This window comes from Salvelinus namaycush, chromosome 11, assembly GCF_016432855.1.
Source record: "Salvelinus namaycush isolate Seneca chromosome 11, SaNama_1.0, whole genome shotgun sequence".
Classification (NCBI taxonomy): Eukaryota; Metazoa; Chordata; class Actinopteri; order Salmoniformes; family Salmonidae; genus Salvelinus; species Salvelinus namaycush.
Window position 1 is genome coordinate 7,693,402 of NC_052317.1, and position 25,764 is coordinate 7,719,165.

At 41.8% G+C, this 25,764-nt stretch overlaps 3 protein-coding genes across 3 annotated transcripts in view; 2 read left to right on the plus strand and 1 right to left on the minus strand.

Moving 5' to 3' along the window:
- The window catches only part of LOC120055751 (beta-1,3-galactosyltransferase 2-like), a 47,900-nt gene extending 47,623 nt beyond the window's left edge, over nt 1-277 (minus strand). Inside the window, exon 1 of the mRNA XM_039003696.1 lies at nt 180-277. The gene's annotated coding sequence lies outside the window, so the exon portion shown is untranslated. The remainder of the gene's footprint in view (nt 1-179) is intronic.
- A 2,092-nt stretch (nt 278-2,369) lies between these two features.
- LOC120056255 (parafibromin-like) lies at nt 2,370-11,655 on the plus strand. Its single transcript, XM_039004505.1, has 5 exons — nt 2,370-2,400; nt 7,605-7,797; nt 9,551-9,651; nt 9,918-10,059; nt 10,527-11,655. Exons 1-5 carry the CDS (start codon nt 2,370-2,372, stop codon nt 10,561-10,563), a joined length of 504 nt encoding a protein of 167 aa, XP_038860433.1. The 3' UTR covers nt 10,564-11,655.
- A 7,902-nt stretch (nt 11,656-19,557) lies between these two features.
- On the plus strand, nt 19,558-23,013 carry LOC120055754 (parafibromin-like). The gene is made up of 4 exons (XM_039003699.1): nt 19,558-20,081; nt 21,827-21,927; nt 22,196-22,337; nt 22,794-23,013. The coding sequence occupies exons 1-4, from the start codon at nt 19,789-19,791 to the stop codon at nt 22,828-22,830; spliced, it is 573 nt and encodes a 190-aa protein (XP_038859627.1). The 5' UTR covers nt 19,558-19,788; the 3' UTR covers nt 22,831-23,013.
- The last annotated feature ends 2,751 nt before the right edge of the window (nt 23,014-25,764 follow it).

The window sequence follows — 25,764 nt, forward strand, 5'->3', positions numbered from 1 at the left end:
GATTCGCTTTCCATACACCCACTTATTTCGACACACCCGGTCGCCATATTGGGATGCAGCTACCCCCTTCACGAAGATAGTCAAGCTAGCTAGCTAGGGTTAATTAAGGCTGCAGTGCATTCGCTTTCTCATCCTACAGTTACAAATAACTCCATTCGGAATATTAAAAAGGAGCCTACCTGTTGGCTCGTGGTCGTTGTAGCCTATCCTTCTCCCTTAATTTAGTGTTTTGTCATTTTAATTCCATTTTACATTGATTAGATATCTAACTTTTGCCACATACTGACATGCTGACCAGACCGCGGGTGCTTCTGCCAACGCGCGCATGTTGATTTTATCCCCCACACCAAACAGGATCAGGACACGCAGGATGAAATATCAAAACGAACTCTGAACCAATTATATTAATTTAGGGACCGGTCGATAAGCAAACATTTATGAAAATGTTTCTAGCTAGCTTGCTGTTGCTAGCTAATTTGTCCTGGGATATAAACATTGGGTTGTTCTACCTGAAATGCTCAAGGTCCTCTACTCTGACAATTAATCCACAGATAAAAGGGTAAAACTTTTCTAGTAATCTCTCCTTCAGGCTTTTTCTTCTTCTTTGGACTTTTATATGGCGGTTGGCAACCAACTTTAAGATGCATTACCCACTACCGACTGGAGTTTGGACCTCAGTTCATCTTTCTATCACCAACGTGGGTATATGCTCCTAAAAACCAATGAGGACTTAAAGGCAAGTCAGTTAAGAACAAATTCTTATTTACAATGACGGCCAAACCCAGACAATGCTGGGCCAAATGTGCACCACCCTATGGGACTCCCAATCACGGCCAGAAGTGATACAACCTGGAATCGAACCAGGGTTGGTAGTGACACCAGAAGTGATACAACCTGGAATCGAACCAGGGTTGGTAGTGACACCTCTAACACTGAGATGCAGTGCCTTAGAATGCTGGGCCACTCAGGAGTCCACTCGGGATTTGCAGCGCATAGAGCGTCCCAAATATAACTAGGGTTGCAAAGGGTCGGAAATGTTCTGATAATTTTCCATGGGTAGTTAAGCCAGGGAATTTGGGGAATATTTGCTTAAATTCATCAAAAAAGTTAGCTTATAACAGTGCACCTTTTTTGTGGGATACACATAAGGCAAGTCTAGGTCTATTGGCATAAGTTGGTTCAGCTATCCCCAATTCAATGGAATTCAACCTTCTGCATGCACAGTGCATTCTTCCATCACATATGCAGTGCACTCTTCCATCACATGTACCGCTGAAGTTTTGATTACAAAACTGGGTGGGGTGAATATATTTTATATGACATACATGATTTTTTTGTTAACTAGTATATAGTAGCCTACAGCAAAGTGTGATTAAAACATTTCTAACTCATTAACAATTTCTGCTAGTTTAGTTTTTGCTACCATGTGGGTTTTAGCTTTCTTGAGCCTGCTAACAGTGTTAATTCACCTGTTTCCATACATGTTTCATTTTAAAACATTTATCTTACAAAGTTGTTTAATCGAACTGCTTAACTATTTATCTGTACATGGAATTGTATTTGGGGTTTTTTAACAATTTTTTCCCTAATCTTTATAGGAAAATGCCACGGGCACTATCTGATGTGTGGAGATATTTCACTGCAGCTAATGTAGAAGGAAAAGCTGTGTACATTTGAAAATACTGTGCCAATTCATGTGTGAAGAATGCAACAAAGATGCAGAATCATCTGGCCAAGTGCATAAAGTTCCCTCAGCGCTCACAACAAGCAACTTCTGACAAAAGTCCTTCTACTTCTATTCGAGGTGAAAATGGTGAATCAGACACCTTATCAATAGCAACAGCTCATGGTCCTCCTGGAATCAGAAGTTTTTTTGACTCAATGGAGGAACGGGGTCAGAGAAATCTGATGAATGTCTTGCTTGAGCTGTGAATGCAACTGGTTCACATCTGATGCTCACAGGCAATGTGTATTGGAAGAGTTTTCTGAATGTACTTCGCACAGCATACACCCCTCCAAATAGACATGCTTTATCTAGTCATTTGCTGGATGAAGAGTTCAACAGAGTTCAAGTGAAGGTCAAGCAAATTATAGAGAAAGCAGACTGTATTGCAATCATATCTGATGGCTGGTCGAATGTTCGTGGGCAAGGATTAATTAACTACATCTCTACCCCTCAACCAGTATTCTACAAGAGCACAGACACAAGGGACAAGGGAGTGCTCCTAATCTCAGTTTGTTACCTGTATAAAAGACACCTGTCCACAGAAGCAATCAATCAATCAGATTCCAAACTCTCCACCATGGCCAAGACCAAAGAGCTCTCCAAAGATGTCAGGGACAAGATTGTAGACCTACACAAGGCTGGAATGTGCTACAAGACCATCACCAAGCAGCTTGGTGGGAAGGTGAGAAGGTGACAACAGTTGGTGCGATTATTCACAAATGGAAGAAACACAAAAGACCTGTCAATCTCCCTCGGCCTGGGGCTCCATGCAATATCTCACCTCGTGGAGTTGCAATGATCATGAGAACGGTGAGGAATCAGCCCAGAACTACACGGGAGGATCTTGTCAATGATCTCAAGGCAGCTGGGACCATAGTCACCAAGAAAACAATTGGTAACACACTACGCCGTGAAGGACTGAAATCCTGCAGCGCCCGCAAGGTCCCCCTGCTCAAGAAAGCACATATACATGCCCGTCTGAAGTTTGCCAATGAACATCTGAATGATTCAGAGGACAACTGGGTGAAAGTGTTGTGGTCAGATGAGACCAAAATGGAGCTCTTTGGCATCAACTCAACTCGCCGTGTTTGGAGGAGGAGGAATGCTGCCTATGACCCCAAGAACACCATCCCAACCGTCAAACATGGAGGTGGAAACATTATGCTTTGGGGGTGTTTTTTGCTAAGGGGACAGGACAACTTCACCGCATCAAAGGGACGATGGACGGGGCCATGTACCATCAAATCTTGGGTGAGAACCTCCTTCGCTCAGCCAGGGCATTGAAAATGGGTCGTGGATGGGTATTCCAGCATGACAATGACCCAAAACACACGGCCAAGGCAACAAATGAGTGGCTCAAGAAGAAGCACATTAAGGTCCTGGAGTGGCCTAGCCAGTCTCCAGACCTTAATCCCATAGAAAATCTGTGGAGGGAGCTGAAGGTTCGAGTTGCCAAACGTCAGCCTCGAAACCTTAATGACTTGGAGAAGATCTGCAAAGAGGAGTGGGACAAAATCACTCCTGAGATGTGTGCAAACCTGGTGGCCAACTACAAGAAACGTCTGACCTCTGATTGCCAACAAGGGTTTTGCCACCAAGTACTAAGTCATGTTTTGCAGAAGGGTCAAATACTTATTTCCCTCATTAAAATGCAAATCAATTTATACAATTTTTGACATGTGTTTTTCTGGATTTTTTTGTTGTTATTCTGTCTCTCTTTCTTGGACAGTGTTGTATTAATGGCATGTTCAGCTACTTAAAAGTCCAATGTAGGACTGTCTGGGAGTGGTCTGAGTGGGGAGTGGAAAATTGAAAACTAGCAGTTGGTAGAGAGGTTTCTTATTAGTCTATTTGCTGATTTACCCACCAATTTCAAACCACTCTTACCCCAAAAGGACATTTTAACAATTTCACAGTATTATTCCAACCTCGTAGTGTGAAAAAAAATACACACACACAGTACCAGTCAAAAGTTTGGACGCCTACTCATTCCAGGGTTTATATTTATTTTGACTATTTTCTACATTGTAGAATAATAGAGAAAACATAAACTATGAAATAACATATTTGGAATCATATAGTAACCAAAAAAGTGTTAAACAAATCAAAATGTATTTGAGATTCTTCAAAGTAGCCACCTTTTGCCTTGATGACAGCTTTGCACACTCTTGGCATTCTCTCAACCAGCTTCACCTGGAATGCTTTTCCAACAGTCTTGAAGGAGTTCCCACATATGCTGAGCATTTGTTGGCTGCTTTTCCTTCACTCTGCGGTCCAACTCATCCCAAACCATCTCAATTGGGTTGAGGTCAGGTGATTGTGGAGGCTAGGTCATCGATGCAGCTTTCCATCACTCTCCTTGGTCAAATATCCTTTACACAGCCTGGAAGTGTGTTGGATCATAGTCTTGTTGAAAAACAAATGATAGTCCCACTAAGCGCAAACCAGATGGGATGGTGTATCGCTGCAGAATGCTGTGGTAGCCATGCTGGTTAAGTGTGCCTTGAATTCTAAATAAATCGGTGACCGTGTCACTAGCAAAGCACCATCACACCTCCATGCTTCACGGTGGGAACCACACATGCAGAGATCATCCGTTCACCTACTCTGCGTCTCACAAAGACACAGCGGTTGGAACCAAAAATCTCAAATTTGGACTCATACCGAAGGACAGATTTCCACCCGTCTAAAATCCATTGCTGGAGTTTCTTGGCCCAAGCAAGTCTCTACTTCTTATTGGTGTCCTTTAGTCTTTAGTAGACGTTTCTTTTCAGCAATTTGACCATGAAGCCCTGATAAACACAGTCTCCTCTGAACAGTTAATGTTGAGATGTCTGTTACTTGAATCCTGTGAAGCATTTATTTGGGCTGCAATTTATGAGTCTGGTAACTCTAAATGAACTTACATCTGCTGCAGAGGAAAACTCTGGGTCTTCTTTTCCTGTGGCGGTCCTCATGAGAGCCAGTTTTAATATAGTGCTTGGTTTTTGAGACTGCACTTGAAGAAACTTGACATTTTCCGGATTGACTGACCTTCATGTCTTAAAGTAATGATGGACTGTCATTTCTCTTTGCTTATTTGAGCTGTTCTTGCCATAATATGGACTTATACCAAATAGGGCTGTCTTCTGTATACCACCCCTACCATGTCACAACACAACTGATTGGCTCAAATGCATTAAGGAAAGAAATTCCACAAATTAACTTTTAACAAGGCACACCTGTTAATTGAAATGCATTCCAGGTGACTACCTCATGAAGCTGGTTTAGAAAATGCCAAGAGTGTTGAAAGCTGTCCAAGGCAAAGGGTGGATACTTTGAAGAATCTCAAATATATCATATTTTGAATTGTTTAACACTTTTTTTTATGGTTCCATATGTGTTCATTTCATAGTTTTGAGGTCTTCTCTATTATTCTACAATGTAGAAAATAATACAAATAAAGACCCTTGTAGGTGTCAACTTTTGACTGGTACTGTGTGTTCTGAAAGTATTCAGACCCCTGGACTTTTTCCACATTTTGTTAGCCGTTTTTATCAGTCTACACAAAATACCCCATAATGACAAAGCAAAAACAGGTTTTTAGAAATGTGTGCTAATGTATTAAAAATAAAACTTAATCACATTTACATAAGTATTCAGACCCTTTACTCAGTACTTTGTTGAAGCACCCTTGGCAGCAATTACAGCCTCGAATCATCTTGGGTGTGACGCTACAAGCTTGGCACATCTGTATTTGGGGAGTTTGTTGAAGCACCTTTGGCAGCAATTACAGCCTCGAATCATCTTGGGTGTGACGCTACAAGCGTGGCACACCTGTATTTGGGGAGTTTCTCCCATTCTTCTCTGCAGATCCTCTCAAGCTGTCAGGTTGGATGGGGCGCGTCCCTGCACAGCTATTTTCAGGTCTCTCCAGAGATGTTTGATCGGGTTCAAGTCTGGGCTCTGGCTGGGCCACTCAAGGACATTCAGAGACTTGTCCCGAAGCCAAGCATGCTCTGTCTTGGCTGTGTGCTTAGGGTCGTTGTCCTGTTGGAAGGTGAAACCGTCGCCCCAGTCTGAGGTCCTGAGCGCTCTTGAGCAGGTTTTCATCAAGGATCTCTCTGTTGCTCCGTTCATCTTTCCCTCAATCCTGACTTGTCTCCTAGTCCCTGCCACTGAAAAACATCCACACAGCATGATGCTGCCACCACCATGCTTCACCGTAGGGATGGTGCCAGGTTTCCTCCAGACGTGATGCTTGGCATTCAGGCCAAAGAGTTCGATCTTGGTTTCATCAGACCAGAGAATCTTGTTTCTCATGGTCAGAGTCCTTTAAGTGCCTTTTGGCAAACTCCAAGCGGGTGGTCATGTGCTTTTATTATGTAATGGCTTCCATCTGGCCAGTCTACCATAAAGGCCTGATTGGTAGAGTGCTGCAAAGATGGTTGTCCTTCTGGAAGGTTCTCCCATCTCCACAGAGGAACTCTAGAGCTCTGTCAGAGTGACCATTGGGTTATTGGTCACCTCCGTGACCAAGGCCCTTTTCCCCCGATTACTCAGTTTGGCCGGGTGGCCAGCTCTAGGATGAGTCTTGGTGGTTCCAAATTTCTTCCATTTAAGAATGTGTTCTTGGACATTCAACGCTGCAGACATTTGTTAGTACCCTTTCCCAGATCTGTGCCTCCACACAATCCTGTCTCGGAGCTCTGCGGACTATTCCGTCGACCCCATGGCTTGGTTTTTGCTCTGACATACACTGTTAACTGTGGGACCTTTTATATATACAGGTGTGTGCCTTTTCTAAATCATGTCCAATCAATTGAATTTACCACAGGTGGACTCCAAGTTGTACAAACATCAAGGATGATCATTGGAAACAGGATGCACCTGAGTCTCATAGCGAAGGCTCTGAATACTTATGTAAATATTTTTTTATTACATTTTATAAATTTGCAAAAAAAATCTTTACCTGTTTTCGCATTGTCATTATGGTGTATTGTGTGTGGATTGACGATTTTTATTTGATCAATTTTAGAATAAGGCTGTAACTTAACAAATTTTGGAAAAGGGGAAGGGGCCTGAATACTTTCCAAATCACATTGACTGCACTGTGCCTTTAAGACATTGGCACAAATCTGTGCCTTTTTTAGATTTGGAAAAAATAAACAAAACATTTTCACTTCTCCCATTGACTTCCTCCCTGTTTCACAGAGTTTCTTGTTTAGTGCCTAATGAATATGACCCTTAGCTACCAACCCAGTCTACTGCCTGACTCTGTGTAGAGTTGCATTTGTAAACAGACCAAATAAAGTGTGAAAAACGGGGGGATGCTCACTTTTTGTTGTTGGTATGTCGTCTATACATATAATCGGCTATACTGTACAGTGAATGTGATAGGGAAAGTACAGTAGATCTTGTTTTGTGTGTGGAGAGGCTAGCATGCTAGCAGTTACCAAGTTTTAAAACGGGCAAAAAAAAACTACGGGTATGTCACTTTTTTTGGTATGTAGGCTATAGTTAGTTTGATGGGTAGAAGAAGATTGTAGGACTTGTTTTGTATGCTAGCATGCTAGAAAGGAAATGGAGGGAAGGAGTGACGACCAAGTGAAAACAATTCAGACTAGGCTAAAATAGCTATGCTGGAAATGAATAATAACACTTCATTAATCAGGACACTTAGTAACTTCATCTTATCACACACAAGACTGCAACATTTATCCACGAGGTATCAATAAACGTGTCATAAAAAAACAAGCTTCACATGTGTCGGACTTAAAAATCCCTATATTAGAATCATGTTGAAAACAACATTGCATGGGCACCATAATACTTTATTTTGCCTTGCTAACAGTAATGCTTTCTTGACGGAGGTTTTGTATCGTACCTATTGCATTAGCCATTACTCTTCTCCCTCCCCTCTCCGTGAGGTTTGTGACGCCAGAGGAGAAGAAGAAGCAGGGCATCCAGCGGGACAACGAGGTGCTGCTCCAGAGACGCAAGGACCAGATCCAGCCCGGGGGGGCCACGCTCAGCGTCACCGTGCCCTACAGGGTGATCGACCAGCCCCTCAAACTAGCTCCGCAGGACTGGTGAGTCACCACCACCGTACATGGCCATTTGGCATCTTCGATACATACATTCCACTCCGTATCATTGACCAGCCACCGTGTCACCAGGACCGTACATGACCCTACTACATAACCATTTATGATCTTCAATACATACACTTCACTTAGAACTGGTGAGTCTCCAGGACCATACATGACCACATTATGAACATACATGACCGTTCATGATCTTCCATAAATACAGTGCTTTCAGAAAGTATTCACACCCCTCGATTTTTTACAGCCTGAATTTAAAATTGAGTAAATTGAGGTTTTTTTCCACTGGCCTACACTCAATTCCACTTTGTCATTATGGGGTATTATGTTATTCAATTTTTTTTACAAACTAATAGCTGAAATGTCTTGTCAATAAGCATTCAACCTCTTTGTTATGGCAAGTTATTTAAATTGTGCTTAACTAGTTGCATGGACTCAGTGTGCAATAGTATTTAACATGTTTTTGAATGACTACCTCATCTCAGTACCCCACACATACAATTATCTGTAAGGTCCCTCAGTCGAGCAGTGAATTTCAAACACAGATTCAACCACAAAGACCAGGGAGGTTTTCCAATGCCTCGCAAAGAAGGACACCTATTGGTAGATTTTTAAAAAGCAGACATTGAATATCCCTTTGAGCATTGTAACATTAATTATACTTTGGAAGGCGTATTCATACACCCAGTCACTACAAAGATACAGGTGTCCTTGCTAACTGTTGCCGTAGAGGAGGAAACCGCTCAGCGATTTCACCATGAAGCCAACGGAGACTTTAAAACAGTTACGAGTTTAATGGCTGGGATAGGAGAAAACCGAGGATGGATAAACAACCTTGTAGTTACTCCACAATACTAACCTAATTGACAGTGAAAGGGAAGCCTGTACAGAATTAAAATATTTCAAAACTTGCAACAATGCACTAAAGTAATATTGCAGAAAATGTGGCAAATCAGTAATTTTTTGTCCTGAATACAAAGTGTTATGTTTGGGGTAACCCAATAAAACATACTACTGAGCTCCACTCTCCATATTTTCAAGCATAGTGGTGGCTGCATCATGTTATGGGTATGTTATGAGTTTTTCAGGATAAAAAAGAAACGAAATGGAGCTAAGCACAGGTAAAATCCTAAAGAAAAACCTGGTCTGCTTTCCACCAGACACTGGGAGATGAATTCACCTTTCAGCAGGACAATAACCTAAAACACAAGGCCAAATATACATTGGAGTTGCTTAACAAGAAGACAGTGAATGTTCCTGAGAGGCCAAGTTAGTTTTGACTTTAATCTACTTGAAAATATATGGCAAGACCTGAAAATGGTTGTCTAGCAATGATCAACAACCAATTTGACAGAGCTTGAAGAATTTTGAAATGAGTAATGGGCAAATGTTGTACAATCCTGGTGTGGAATGCTCTTAAAGAGCAATATGTGACTTGTACATGTGTGTGTAGACACAATAGTACTACATGATTGACAGTACCTCACGATATTGTGGTAATGGTCGGCTGTAAATGAAAGTACTTGACCCACATACCGCTATACCACTTGAGCAACCAGCCCCTCAAAACTTACCCCATGGCCACAAATGATGATACATCCTCTCTACATCTGGCTTACAATGTGACGATTGTGCAAAACTTACTCCCATTTTACTGTGCCACACATGCAAAACGGTCTAATTTTGTATTAATTGTTTTCACACTAGAGGTTGATGTTTACTGTGTGTGTTTGTGCAGGGATCGCGTGGTGGCCGTTTTCGTGCAAGGTCCTGCCTGGCAGTTCAAGGGCTGGCCTTGGCTGCTACCTGACGGATCTCCTGTGGACATTTTCGCTAAAAGTGAGATTCCCCCCACTTGCTCTTATACATACAGGGGTAGCACTTTACTTTCGACAAGGTAATTGTATGTCTTTCTTGTGACAGGTAAATGGTTACCCAGTTATTTCAAACTGTAAAGTGCTACCCATACAGTTCTTTGGCTACTAACCTGTGATCCCTTTAGATGGACTTAAGTTAATGTATTTGAGCTAACCTGTCCAACCCATGTCTCGAAACGAGATTTGGTCCTACCTAATTGACTGTGTGTGGTTGTGGTCACCCTGCAGTCCGAGCCTTCCATCTGAAGTATGACGAGCAGAAGATGGACCCCAATGTGCAGAAGTGGGACGTGACCGTGCTGGAGCTGAGCCACCACAAGCGCCATCTCGACCGGCCCATGTTCCTGAAGTTCTGGGAGACCCTCGACAGGTTTGTTTTGATAGCACATTGTGCACATGTATGTTCATGACGCAATGGGGTTGATACCAAACCCACCTATATCTTGTTATGAAAACCCTTCTCCCTTCCCTCTTTCTATACTGGTCTATCCTTTCAATGAAATTACTTGAAAAATATTTCTGAAAAAATGTATTATATTTCAAATTAATTCTGGAAGTGCACTGAATTCCAATTCTCTTCAATTGGGAAAATGTGGTGTTAAAATTTGATTTACTTTCTGAATTGAAATGGAATTGACCCTAACCCTGGAAGATGAGTGCTAACATTTACATGGAAACTTATGTACATTGAGTTAAATAATATTCTCTGTAAAAGTTTATACTTCATATACTCTGGGGTTATAGAAATATTTGGGATTTATATTTGAATGGGATGACAGTAGAATGAATGAGCTCCTTCTGGCCACATGCCATGTTCTCTTCCTGTTCCCTCTACAGATACATGGTGAAACACAAGTCGCACCTGAGGTTCTGAGCCTGGACCGTGGCCTCCTTCCTCCACAGGTCCCGTCAAGGCATTTATAAACTCCCGCCCCAAACCTAGCCTTCCTCCTCCCCACCAGGACTACCACTAGAAGAGAAAGGAGACACACGGGCCCACAACACCCCCCACCAGCACTTTGGGGACCCAGAATAGACCCGCGTGTTCAGATAGTCATTCAGGAAAATACTTTCTACCCGGTCTTCATGGTTTTCATAGATAGAAGCAGCAGATACAGTATGTCTGGACATTGGGAAGGGGAGGTTGGAGCTTCCTATGTTTTTCAAGTTCCTATGTACAATATACCAAAACTATATATTTTCTAACAGTATAGCGTTTTACTGTGGAGACAGATTGAAGAGCGAGAGATGGAGAGAGAGCGGAAGGGGGGTGGATAGATGGAGGTGGGGAAAACAACTTCCCATACTATTTCCTTTGTGAAATGGATCTTGTAAATTCCATGTGAAACATGAGCTGGATAAGAAGCCCTTTGGAAATCTGGTGGTACAAATAAAAATCACTGCTGGCAATAAGGGATACGAGACCTCTTTGTCAGTTTAATTTTCCGATGTTTTTACTTCCTTGCGATAGGAACATTTATGTCTCTACTTTTTTACTAAATGCTTCCGAAATGGCACCCTATTTCCTAAATAGTGCACTACAGTGCTCTATGAAGGGAATAGAGTGCCATTTGGGACAGAATCCTGTTTTGAAAGCGCATAGGTGTGCAGTCTTATAGCCAAGGTGCATCTGAGCGACGTTCCATGCATCCAAATGTATATATGATGATATATGAGCCAGACTTTGAAGATCAAAGAAGCTAGGTATCTTATTCTTGATGCATAACAAAGCTAATGATTCAGCATAGATGGGTTCAAATGTTCCAGACATTAAATTCCAATATTTGAGCCTTTTTTTGTAAAAAAAATGTTGCAACTACACACCACTTTGGTCACTACATGACGATGTAAAGATGTTTAGTTATTTTTAGTTGGTGTTGTGCAAATTTAAGGAATGATGGACATTGCTTTATTTGATGTGTTCACAATGCAAATGGTTAATAAAATTTGGTAGACGGAAAGTGTATCGTCTGTGTTGCAGTTTAAATCTCCTTTGGCTTTCTTTATCATGCAGAGTTGGGTTTCTATTTGGACTTGAAGTTTTTCCTGCCCTCATGATCTGATCAGGAAAACATCTGGGTGCTAGATAGGAAAACTACTTATAAACAAATACAGTAAAGGTTTTTGATTGAGCTGTTTTTTTTCTTCCGTTAAGTCAGGATGATTGTAAATTTTCAGTTATAAAACGGACGATATTTTCGTATTTTTGATAAAGTTAATTATAGGTGTAACTGTCAGGCTACTGTTGCTTCATGCGTTGTATGCGTGTACTTACTTTCACTCTGGGTAGCTACTTTCCATGCCGTTACCGTTACTTGCCAAGGAGGAGTAAGGGCACTGTGTTCCGTTTGTTGCCGTAGTAGACTATGTATTACAGTCTAAATGGTTATAAATATTAGTTATTTATTGTGTAGGCTTCTAACATACTTGAAATAAAATAATGCGAGAGAAAATGGCCACGTAGCTACCACCGCACCGGCGACACGACCATTATTTATACCCAGTACGAAGCACTTTGAGTCGGCAGGCACAAAACTAGAGCACTGACCGCCGGGTTAACGGTCTTGAGTGCCAACAAATCGGCCCAATTAGCTGATTCGCTTTCCATACACCCACTTATTTCGACACACCCGGTCGCCATATTGGGATGCAGCTACCCCCTTCACGAAGATAGTCAAGCTAGCTAGCTAGGGTTAATTAAGGCTGCAGTGCATTCGCTTTCTCATCCTACAGTTACAAATAACTCCATTCGGAATATTAAAAAGGAGCCTACCTGTTGGCTCGTGGTCGTTGTAGCCTATCCTTCTCCCTTAATTTAGTGTTTTGTCATTTTAATTCCATTTTACATTGATTAGATATCTAACTTTTGCCACATACTGACATGCTGACCAGACCGCGGGTGCTTCTGCCAACGCGCGCATGTTGATTTTATCCCCCACACCAAACAGGATCAGGACACGCAGGATGAAATATCAAAACGAACTCTGAACCAATTATATTAATTTAGGGACCGGTCGATAAGCAAACATTTATGAAAATGTTTCTAGCTAGCTTGCTGTTGCTAGCTAATTTGTCCTGGGATATAAACATTGGGTTGTTCTACCTGAAATGCTCAAGGTCCTCTACTCTGACAATTAATCCACAGATAAAAGGGTAAAACTTTTCTAGTAATCTCTCCTTCAGGCTTTTTCTTCTTCTTTGGACTTTTATATGGCGGTTGGCAACCAACTTTAAGATGCATTACCCACTACCGACTGGAGTTTGGACCTCAGTTCATCTTTCTATCACCAACGTGGGTATATGCTCCTAAAAACCAATGAGGACTTAAAGGCAAGTCAGTTAAGAACAAATTCTTATTTACAATGACGGCCAAACCCAGACAATGCTGGGCCAAATGTGCACCACCCTATGGGACTCCCAATCACGGCCAGAAGTGATACAACCTGGAATCGAACCAGGGTTGGTAGTGACACCAGAAGTGATACAACCTGGAATCGAACCAGGGTTGGTAGTGACACCTCTAACACTGAGATGCAGTGCCTTAGAATGCTGGGCCACTCAGGAGTCCACTCGGGATTTGCAGCGCATAGAGCGTCCCAAATATAACTAGGGTTGCAAAGGGTCGGAAATGTTCTGATAATTTTCCATGGGTAGTTAAGCCAGGGAATTTGGGGAATATTTGCTTAAATTCATCAAAAAAGTTAGCTTATAACAGTGCACCTTTTTTGTGGGATACACATAAGGCAAGTCTAGGTCTATTGGCATAAGTTGGTTCAGCTATCCCCAATTCAATGGAATTCAACCTTCTGCATGCACAGTGCATTCTTCCATCACATATGCAGTGCACTCTTCCATCACATGTACCGCTGAAGTTTTGATTACAATACTGGGTGGGGTGAATATATTTTATATGACATACATGATTTTTTTGTTAACTAGTATATAGTAGCCTACAGCAAAGTGTGATTAAAACATTTCTAACTCATTAACAATTTCTGCTAGTTTAGTTTTTGCTACCATGTGGGTTTTAGCTTTCTTGAGCCTGCTAACAGTGTTAATTCACCTGTTTCCATACATGTTTCATTTTAAAACATTTATCTTACAAAGTTGTTTAATCGAACTGCTTAACTATTTATCTGTACATGGAATTGTATTTGGGGTTTTTTAACAATTTTTTCCCTAATCTTTATAGGAAAATGCCACGGGCACTATCTGATGTGTGGAGATATTTCACTGCAGCTAATGTAGAAGGAAAAGCTGTGTACATTTGAAAATACTGTGCCAATTCATGTGTGAAGAATGCAACAAAGATGCAGAATCATCTGGCCAAGTGCATAAAGTTCCCTCAGCGCTCACAACAAGCAACTTCTGACAAAAGTCCTTCTACTTCTATTCGAGGTGAAAATGGTGAATCAGACACCTTATCAATAGCAACAGCTCATGGTCCTCCTGGAATCAGAAGTTTTTTTGACTCAATGGAGGAACGGGGTCAGAGAAATCTGATGAATGTCTTGCTTGAGCTGTGAATGCAACTGGTTCACATCTGATGCTCACAGGCAATGTGTATTGGAAGAGTTTTCTGAATGTACTTCGCACAGCATACACCCCTCCAAATAGACATGCTTTATCTAGTCATTTGCTGGATGAAGAGTTCAACAGAGTTCAAGTGAAGGTCAAGCAAATTATAGAGAAAGCAGACTGTATTGCAATCATATCTGATGGCTGGTCGAATGTTCGTGGGCAAGGATTAATTAACTACATCTCTACCCCTCAACCAGTATTCTACAAGAGCACAGACACAAGGGACAAGGGAGTGCTCCTAATCTCAGTTTGTTACCTGTATAAAAGACACCTGTCCACAGAAGCAATCAATCAATCAGATTCCAAACTCTCCACCATGGCCAAGACCAAAGAGCTCTCCAAAGATGTCAGGGACAAGATTGTAGACCTACACAAGGCTGGAATGTGCTACAAGACCATCACCAAGCAGCTTGGTGGGAAGGTGAGAAGGTGACAACAGTTGGTGCGATTATTCACAAATGGAAGAAACACAAAAGACCTGTCAATCTCCCTCGGCCTGGGGCTCCATGCAATATCTCACCTCGTGGAGTTGCAATGATCATGAGAACGGTGAGGAATCAGCCCAGAACTACACGGGAGGATCTTGTCAATGATCTCAAGGCAGCTGGGACCATAGTCACCAAGAAAACAATTGGTAACACACTACGCCGTGAAGGACTGAAATCCTGCAGCGCCCGCAAGGTCCCCCTGCTCAAGAAAGCACATATACATGCCCGTCTGAAGTTTGCCAATGAACATCTGAATGATTCAGAGGACAACTGGGTGAAAGTGTTGTGGTCAGATGAGACCAAAATGGAGCTCTTTGGCATCAACTCAACTCGCCGTGTTTGGAGGAGGAGGAATGCTGCCTATGACCCCAAGAACACCATCCCAACCGTCAAACATGGAGGTGGAAACATTATGCTTTGGGGGTGTTTTTTGCTAAGGGGACAGGACAACTTCACCGCATCAAAGGGACGATGGACGGGGCCATGTACCATCAAATCTTGGGTGAGAACCTCCTTCGCTCAGCCAGGGCATTGAAAATGGGTCGTGGATGGGTATTCCAGCATGACAATGACCCAAAACACACGGCCAAGGCAACAAATGAGTGGCTCAAGAAGAAGCACATTAAGGTCCTGGAGTGGCCTAGCCAGTCTCCAGACCTTAATCCCATAGAAAATCTGTGGAGGGAGCTGAAGGTTCGAGTTGCCAAACGTCAGCCTCGAAACCTTAATGACTTGGAGAAGATCTGCAAAGAGGAGTGGGACAAAATCACTCCTGAGATGTGTGCAAACCTGGTGGCCAACTACAAGAAACGTCTGACCTCTGATTGCCAACAAGGGTTTTGCCACCAAGTACTAAGTCATGTTTTGCAGAAGGGTCAAATACTTATTTCCCTCATTAAAATGCAAATCAATTTATACAATTTTTGACATGTGTTTTTCTGGATTTTTTTGTTGTTATTCTGTCTCTCTTTCTTGGACAGTGTTGTATTAATGGCATGTTCAGCTACTTAAAAGTCCAATGTAGGACTGTCTGGGAGTGGTCTGAGTGGGGAGTGGAAAATTGAAAACTAGCAGTTGGTAGAGAGGTTTCTTATTAGTCTATTTGCTGATTTACCCACCAATTTCAAACCACTCTTACCCCAAAAGGACATTTTAACAATTTCACAGTATTATTCCAACCTCGTAGTGTGAAAAAAAATACACACACACAGTACCAGTCAAAAGTTTGGACGCCTACTCATTCCAGGGTTTATATTTATTTTGACTATTTTCTACATTGTAGAATAATAGAGAAAACATAAACTATGAAATAACATATTTGGAATCATATAGTAACCAAAAAAGTGTTAAACAAATCAAAATGTATTTGAGATTCTTCAAAGTAGCCACCTTTTGCCTTGATGACAGCTTTGCACACTCTTGGCATTCTCTCAACCAGCTTCACCTGGAATGCTTTTCCAACAGTCTTGAAGGAGTTCCCACATATGCTGAGCATTTGTTGGCTGCTTTTCCTTCACTCTGCGGTCCAACTCATCCCAAACCATCTCAATTGGGTTGAGGTCAGGTGATTGTGGAGGCTAGGTCATCGATGCAGCTTTCCATCACTCTCCTTGGTCAAATATCCTTTACACAGCCTGGAAGTGTGTTGGATCATAGTCTTGTTGAAAAACAAATGATAGTCCCACTAAGCGCAAACCAGATGGGATGGTGTATCGCTGCAGAATGCTGTGGTAGCCATGCTGGTTAAGTGTGCCTTGAATTCTAAATAAATCGGTGACCGTGTCACTAGCAAAGCACCATCACACCTCCATGCTTCACGGTGGAAACCACACATGCAGAGATCATCCGTTCACCTACTCTGCGTCTCACAAAGACACAGCGGTTGGAACCAAAAATCTCAAATTTGGACTCATACCGAAGGACAGATTTCCACCCGTCTAAAATCCATTGCTGGAGTTTCTTGGCCCAAGCAAGTCTCTACTTCTTATTGGTGTCCTTTAGTCTTTAGTAGACGTTTCTTTTCAGCAATTTGACCATGAAGCCCTGATAAACACAGTCTCCTCTGAACAGTTAATGTTGAGATGTCTGTTACTTGAATCCTGTGAAGCATTTATTTGGGCTGCAATTTATGAGTCTGGTAACTCTAAATGAACTTACATCTGCTGCAGAGGAAAACTCTGGGTCTTCTTTTCCTGTGGCGGTCCTCATGAGAGCCAGTTTTAATATAGTGCTTGGTTTTTGAGACTGCACTTGAAGAAACTTGACATTTTCCGGATTGACTGACCTTCATGTCTTAAAGTAATGATGGACTGTCATTTCTCTTTGCTTATTTGAGCTGTTCTTGCCATAATATGGACTTATACCAAATAGGGCTGTCTTCTGTATACCACCCCTACCATGTCACAACACAACTGATTGGCTCAAATGCATTAAGGAAAGAAATTCCACAAATTAACTTTTAACAAGGCACACCTGTTAATTGAAATGCATTCCAGGTGACTACCTCATGAAGCTGGTTTAGAAAATGCCAAGAGTGTTGAAAGCTGTCCAAGGCAAAGGGTGGATACTTTGAAGAATCTCAAATATATCATATTTTGAATTGTTTAACACTTTTTTTTATGGTTCCATATGTGTTCATTTCATAGTTTTGAGGTCTTCTCTATTATTCTACAATGTAGAAAATAATACAAATAAAGACCCTTGTAGGTGTCAACTTTTGACTGGTACTGTGTGTTCTGAAAGTATTCAGACCCCTGGACTTTTTCCACATTTTGTTAGCCGTTTTTATCAGTCTACACAAAATACCCCATAATGACAAAGCAAAAACAGGTTTTTAGAAATGTGTGCTAATGTATTAAAAATAAAACTTAATCACATTTACATAAGTATTCAGACCCTTTACTCAGTACTTTGTTGAAGCACCCTTGGCAGCAATTACAGCCTCGAATCATCTTGGGTGTGACGCTACAAGCTTGGCACATCTGTATTTGGGGAGTTTGTTGAAGCACCTTTGGCAGCAATTACAGCCTCGAATCATCTTGGGTGTGACGCTACAAGCGTGGCACACCTGTATTTGGGGAGTTTCTCCCATTCTTCTCTGCAGATCCTCTCAAGCTGTCAGGTTGGATGGGGCGCGTCCCTGCACAGCTATTTTCAGGTCTCTCCAGAGATGTTTGATCGGGTTCAAGTCTGGGCTCTGGCTGGGCCACTCAAGGACATTCAGAGACTTGTCCCGAAGCCAAGCATGCTCTGTCTTGGCTGTGTGCTTAGGGTCGTTGTCCTGTTGGAAGGTGAACCGTCGCCCCAGTCTGAGGTCCTGAGCGCTCTTGAGCAGGTTTTCATCAAGGATCTCTCTGTTGCTCCGTTCATCTTTCCCTCAATCCTGACTTGTCTCCTAGTCCCTGCCACTGAAAAACATCCACACAGCATGATGCTGCCACCACCATGCTTCACCGTAGGGATGGTGCCAGGTTTCCTCCAGACGTGATGCTTGGCATTCAGGCCAAAGAGTTCGATCTTGGTTTCATCAGACCAGAGAATCTTGTTTCTCATGGTCAGAGTCCTTTAAGTGCCTTTTGGCAAACTCCAAGCGGGTGGTCATGTGCTTTTTATTATGTAATGGCTTCCATCTGGCCAGTCTACCATAAAGGCCTGATTGGTAGAGTGCTGCAAAGATGGTTGTCCTTCTGGAAGGTTCTCCCATCTCCACAGAGGAACTCTAGAGCTCTGTCAGAGTGACCATTGGGTTATTGGTCACCTCCGTGACCAAGGCCCTTTTCCCCCGATTACTCAGTTTGGCCGGGTGGCCAGCTCTAGGATGAGTCTTGGTGGTTCCAAATTTCTTCCATTTAAGAATGTGTTCTTGGACATTCAACGCTGCAGACATTTGTTAGTACCCTTTCCCAGATCTGTGCCTCCACACAATCCTGTCTCGGAGCTCTGCGGACTATTCCGTCGACCCCATGGCTTGGTTTTTGCTCTGACATACACTGTTAACTGTGGGACCTTTTATATATACAGGTGTGTGCCTTTTCTAAATCATGTCCAATCAATTGAATTTACCACAGGTGGACTCCAAGTTGTACAAACATCAAGGATGATCATTGGAAACAGGATGCACCTGAGTCTCATAGCGAAGGCTCTGAATACTTATGTAAATATTTTTTTATTACATTTTATAAATTTGCAAAAAAAATCTTTACCTGTTTTCGCATTGTCATTATGGTGTATTGTGTGTGGATTGACGATTTTTATTTGATCAATTTTAGAATAAGGCTGTAACTTAACAAATTTTGGAAAAGGGGAAGGGGCCTGAATACTTTCCAAATCACATTGACTGCACTGTGCCTTTAAGACATTGGCACAAATCTGTGCCTTTTTTAGATTTGGAAAAAATAAACAAAACATTTTCACTTCTCCCATTGACTTCCTCCCTGTTTCACAGAGTTTCTTGTTTAGTGCCTAATGAATATGACCCTTAGCTACCAACCCAGTCTACTGCCTGACTCTGTGTAGAGTTGCATTTGTAAACAGACCAAATAAAGTGTGAAAAACGGGGGGATGCTCACTTTTTTGTTGTTGGTATGTCGTCTATACATATAATCGGCTATACTGTACAGTGAATGTGATAGGGAAAGTACAGTAGATCTTGTTTTGTGTGTGGAGAGGCTAGCATGCTAGCAGTTACCAAGTTTTAAAACGGGCAAAAAAAAAACTACGGGTATGTCACTTTTTTTGGTATGTAGGCTATAGTTAGTTTGATGGGTAGAAGAAGATTGTAGGACTTGTTTTGTATGCTAGCATGCTAGAAAGGAAATGGAGGGAAGGAGTGACGACCAAGTGAAAACAATTCAGACTAGGCTAAAATAGCTATGCTGGAAATGAATAATAACACTTCATTAATCAGGACACTTAGTAACTTCATCTTATCACACACAAGACTGCAACATTTATCCACGAGGTATCAATAAACGTTTCATAAAAAAACAAGCTTCACATGTGTCGGACTTAAAAATCCCTATATTAGAATCATGTTGAAAACAACATTGCATGGGCACCATAATACTTTATTTTGCCTTGCTAACAGTAATGCTTTCTTGACGGAGGTTTTGTATCGTACCATTGCATTAGCCATTACTCTTCTCCCTCCCCTCTCCGTGAGGTTTGTGACGCCAGAGGAGAAGAAGAAGCAGGGCATCCAGCGGGACAACGAGGTGCTGCTCCAGAGACGCAAGGACCAGATCCAGCCCGGGGGGGCCACGCTCAGCGTCACCGTGCCCTACAGGGTCATCGACCAGCCCCTCAAACTAGCTCCGCAGGACTGGTGAGTCACCACCACCGTACATGGCCATTTGGCATCTTCGATACATACATTCCACTCCGTATCATTGACCAGCCACCGTGTCACCAGGACCGTACATGACCCTACTACATAACCATTTATGATCTTCAATACATACACTTCACTTAGAACTGGTGAGTCTCCAGGACCATACATGACCACATTATGAACATACATGACCGTTCATGATCTTCCATAAATACAGTGCTTTCAGAAAGTATTCACACCCCTCGATTTTTTTACAGCCTGAATTTAAAATTGAATAAATTGAGTTTTTTTTCCACTGGCCTACACTCAATTCCACTTTGTCATTATGGGGTATTATGTTTTTCAATTTTTTTTTCAAACTAATAGCTGAAATGTCTTGTCAATAAGTATTCAACCTCTTTGTTATGGCAAGTTTTTAAATTGTGCTTAACTAGTTGCATGGACTCAGTGTGCAATAGTATTTAACATGTTTTTGAATGACTACCTCATCTCATACAATTATCTGTAAGGTCCCTCAGTCGAGCAGTGAATTTCAAACACAGATTCAACCACAAAGACCAGGGAGGTTTTCCAATGCCTTGCAAAGAAGGGCACCTATTGGTAGATAAAAAAATAAATAAAGAAAAGCAGACATTGAATATCCCTTTGAGCATTGTAACATTAATTATACTTTGGAAGGCGTATTCATACACCCAGTCACTACAAAGATACAGGTGTCCTTGCTAACTGTTGCCGTAGAGGAGGAAACCGCTCAGGGATTTCACCATGAAGCCAACGGTGACTTTAAAACAGTTACGAGTTTAATGGCTGGGATAGGAGAAAACCGAGGATGGATAAACAACCTTGTAGTTACTCCACAATACTAACCTAATTGACAGTGAAAGGGAAGCCTGTACAGAATTAAAATATTTCAAAACTTGCAACAATGCACTAAAGTAATATTGCAGAAAATGTGGCAAATCAGTAACTTTTTGTCCTGAATACAAAGTGTTTGGGGAAACCCAATAAAACATACTACTGAGCACCACTCTCCATATTTTCAAGCATAGTGGTGGCTGCATCATGTTATGGGTATGTTATGAGTTTTTCAGGATAAAAAAGAAACAAAATGGAACTAAGCACAGGTAAAATCCTAAAGAAAAACCTGGTCTGCTTTCCACCAGACACTGGGAGATGAATTCACCTTTCAGCAGGACAATAACCTAAAACACAAGGCCAAATATACATTGGAGTTGCTTAACAAGAAGACAGTGAATGTTCCTGAGAGGCCAAGTTAGTTTTGACTTTAATCTACTTAAATCTATGGCAAGATCTGAAAATGGTTGTCTAGCAATGATCAACAACCAATTTGACAGAGCTTGAAGAATTTTAAAATGAGTAATGGGCAAATGTTGTACAATCCTGGTGTGGAATGCTCTTAAAGAGCAATATGTGACTTGTACATGTGTGTGTAGACACAATAGTACTACATGATTGACAGTACCTCACGATATTGTGGTAATGGTCGGCTGTAAATGAAAGTACTTGACCCACATACCGCTATACCACTTGAGCAACCAGCCCCTCAAAACTTACCCCATGGCCACAAATGATGATACATCCTCTCTACATCTGGCTTACAATGTGACGATTGTGCAAAACTTACTCCCATTTTACTGTGCCACACATGCAAAACGGTCTAATTTTGTATTAATTGTTTTCACACTAGAGGTTGATGTTTACTGTGTGTGTTTGTGCAGGGATCGCGTGGTGGCCGTTTTCGTGCAAGGTCCTGCCTGGCAGTTCAAGGGCTGGCCTTGGCTGCTACCTGACGGATCTCCTGTGGACATTTTCGCTAAAAGTGAGATTCCCCCCACTTGCTCTTATACATACAGGGGTAGCACTTTACTTTCGACAAGGTAATTGTATGTCTTTCTTGTGACTGAAATAACTGGGTAACCATTTACCTCAAACTGTAAAGTGCTACCCATACAGTTCTTTGGCTACTAACCTGTGATCCCTTTAGATGGACTTAAGTTAATGTATTTGAGCTAACCTGTCCAACCCATGTCTCGAAACGAGATTTGGTCCTACCTAATTGACTGTGTGTGGTTGTGGTCACCCTGCAGTCCGAGCCTTCCATCTGAAGTATGACGAGCAGAAGATGGACCCCAATGTGCAGAAGTGGGACGTGACCGTGCTGGAGCTGAGCCACCACAAGCGCCATCTCGACCGGCCCATGTTCCTGAAGTTCTGGGAGACCCTCGACAGGTTTGTTTTGATAGCACATTGTGCACATGTATGTTCATGACGCAATGGGGTTGATACCAAACCCACCTATATCTTGTTATGAAAACCCTTCTCCCTTCCCTCTTTCTATACTGGTCTATCCTTTCAATGAAATTACTTGAAAAATATTTCTGAAATAATGTATTATATTTAAAATTCATTCTGGAAGTGCACTGAATTCTAATTCTTTTCAATTGGGAAAATGTGGTGTTAAAATGTGATTTACTTTCTGAATTGACCCTAACCCTGGAAGATAAGTTTCCATGTAAATGTTATCACTCATGTACATTGAGTTAAATAATATTATCTGTAAAAGTTTATACTTCATATACTCTGGGGTTATAGAAATATTTGGGATTTATATTTGAATGGGATGACAGTAGAATGAATGAGCTCCTTCTGGCCACATGCCATGTTCTCTTCCTGTTCCCTCTACAGATACATGGTGAAACACAAGTCGCACCTGAGGTTCTGAGCCTGGACCGTGGCCTCCTTCCTCCACAGGTCCCGTCAAGGCATTTATAAACTCCCGCCCCAAACCTAGCCTTCCTCCTCCCCACCAGGACTACCACTAGAAGAGAAAGGAGACACACGGGCCCACAACACCCCCCCACCAGCACTTTGGGGACCCAGAATAGACCCGCGTGTTCAGATAGTATTTTCCTGAATGACTTTCTACCTGGTCTTCATGGTTTTCATAGATAGAAGCAGCAGATACAGTATGTCTGGACATTGGGAAGGGGAGGTTGGAGCTTCCTATGTTTTTCAAGTTCCTATGTACAATATACCAAAACTATATATTTTCTAACAGTATAGCGTTTTACTGTGGAGACAGATTGAAGAGCGAGAGCGGAAGGGGGATGGATAGATGGAGGTGGGGAAAACAACTTCCCATACTATTTCCTTTGTGAAATGGATCTTGTAAATTCCATGTGAAACATGAGCTAGATAAGAAGCCCTTTGGAAAACTGGTGGTACAAATAGAAATCACTGCTGGCAATAAGGGATACGAGACCTCTTTGTCAGTTTCATTTTCCGATGTTTTTACTTCCTTACGATAGGAACATTTATGTCTCTACTTTTTTACTAAATGCTTCCGAAATGGCAACCTATTTCCTAAATAGTGCACTACAGTGCTCTATGAAGGGAATAGAGTGCCATTTGGGACAGAATCCTGTTTTGAAAGCGCATAGGTGTGCAGTCTTATAGCCAAGGTGCATCTGAGCAACGTTCCATGCATCCAAATGTATATATGATGATATATGAGCCAGACTTTGAAGATCAAAGAAGCTAGGTATCTTATTCTTGATGCATAACAAAGCTAATGATTCAGCATAGATGGGTTCAAATGTTCCAGACATTAAATTCCAATATTTGCGCCTTTTTTTGTAAAAAAAATGTTGCAACTACACACCACTTTGGTCACTACATGACGATGTAAAGATGTTTAGTTATTTTTAGTTGGTGTTGTGCAAATTTAAGGAATGATGGACATTGCTTTATTTGATGTGTTCACAATGCAAATGGTTAATAAAAGTTGGTAGACGGAAAGTGTATCGTCTGTGTTGCAGTTTAAATCTCCTTTGGCTTTCTTTACCATGCAGAGTTGGGTTTCTATTTGGACTTGAAGTTTTTCCTGCCCTCATGATCTGATCAGGAAAACATCTGGGTGCTAGATAGGAAAACTACTTATAAACAAATACAGTAAAGGTTTTTGATTGAGCTGTTTTTTTTCTTCCGTTAAGTCAGAGGATGATTGTAAATTTTCAGTTATAAAACGGACGATATTTTCGTATTTTTGATAAAGTTAATTATAGGTGTAACTGTCAGGCTACTGTTGCTTCATGCGTTGTATGCGTGTACCGGTACTTACTTTCACTCTGGGTAGCTACTTTCCATGCCGTTACCGTTACTTGCCAAGGAGGAGTAAGGGCACTGTGTTCCGTTTGTTGCCGTAGTAAACTATGTATTACAGTCTAAATGGTTATAAATATTAGTTATTTATTGTGTAGGCTTCTAACATACTTGAAATAAAATAATGCGAGAGAAAATGGCCACGTAGCTACCACCGCACCGGCGACACGACCATTATTTATACCCAGTACGAAGCACTTTGAGTCGGCAGGCACAAAACTAGAGCACTGACCGCCGGGTTAACGGTCTTGAGTGCCAACAAATCGGCCCAATTAGCTGATTCGCTTTCCATACACCCACTTATTTCGACACACCCGGTCGCCATATTGGGATGCAGCTACCCCCTTCACGAAGATAGTCAAGCTAGCTAGCTAGGGTTAATTAAGGCTGCAGTGCATTCGCTTTCTCATCCTACAGTTACAAATAACTCCATTCGGAATATTAAAAAGGAGCCTACCTGTTGGCTCGTGGTCGTTGTAGCCTATCCTTCTCCCTTAATTTAGTGTTTTGTCATTTTAATTACATTTTACATTGATTAGATATCTAACTTTTGCCACACACTGACATGCTGACCAGACCGCGGGTGCTTCTGCCAACGCGCGCATGTTGATTTTATCCCCCACACCAAACAGGATCAGGACACGCAGGATGAAATATCAAAACGAACTCTGAACCAATTATATTAATTTAGGGACCGGTCGATAAGCAAACATTTATGAAAATGTTTCTAGCTAGCTTGCTGTTGCTAGCTAATTTGTCCTGGGATATAAACATTGGGTTGTTTTACCTGAAATGCTCAAGGTCCTCTACTCTGACAATTAATCCACAGATAAAAGGGTAAAACTTTTCTAGTAATCTCTCCTTCAGGCTTTTTCTTCTTCTTTGGACTTTATATGGCGGTTGGCAACCAACTTTAAGATGCATTACCCACTACCGACTGGAGTTTGGACCTCAGATCATCTTTCTATCACCAACGTGGGTATATGCTCCTAAAAACCAATGAGGACTTAAAGGCAAGTCAGTTGAGAACAAATTCTTATTTACAATGATGGCCAAACCCGGACAATGCTGGGCCAAATGTGCACCACCCTATGGGACTCCCAATCACGGCCAGAAGTGATACAACCTGGAATCGAACCAGGGTTGGTAGTGACACCTCTAACACTGAGATGCAGTGCCTTAGAATGCTGGGACACTCAGGAGCCCACTCGGGATTTGCAGCGCATAGAGCGTCACAAATATAACTAGGGTTGCAAAGGGTCGGAAATGTTCCGATAATTTTCCATTGGAAGTTAAGCCAGGGAATTTGGGGAATTTTTGCTTAAATTCATCAAAAAAGTTAGCTTATAACAGTGCACCTTTTTTGTGGGATACACATAAGGCAAGTCTAGGTCTATTGGCATAAGTTGGTTCAGCTATCCCCAATTCAATGGAATTGCAACCTTCTGCATGCACAGTGCATTCTGCATCCATCACATATGCAGTGCACTCTTCC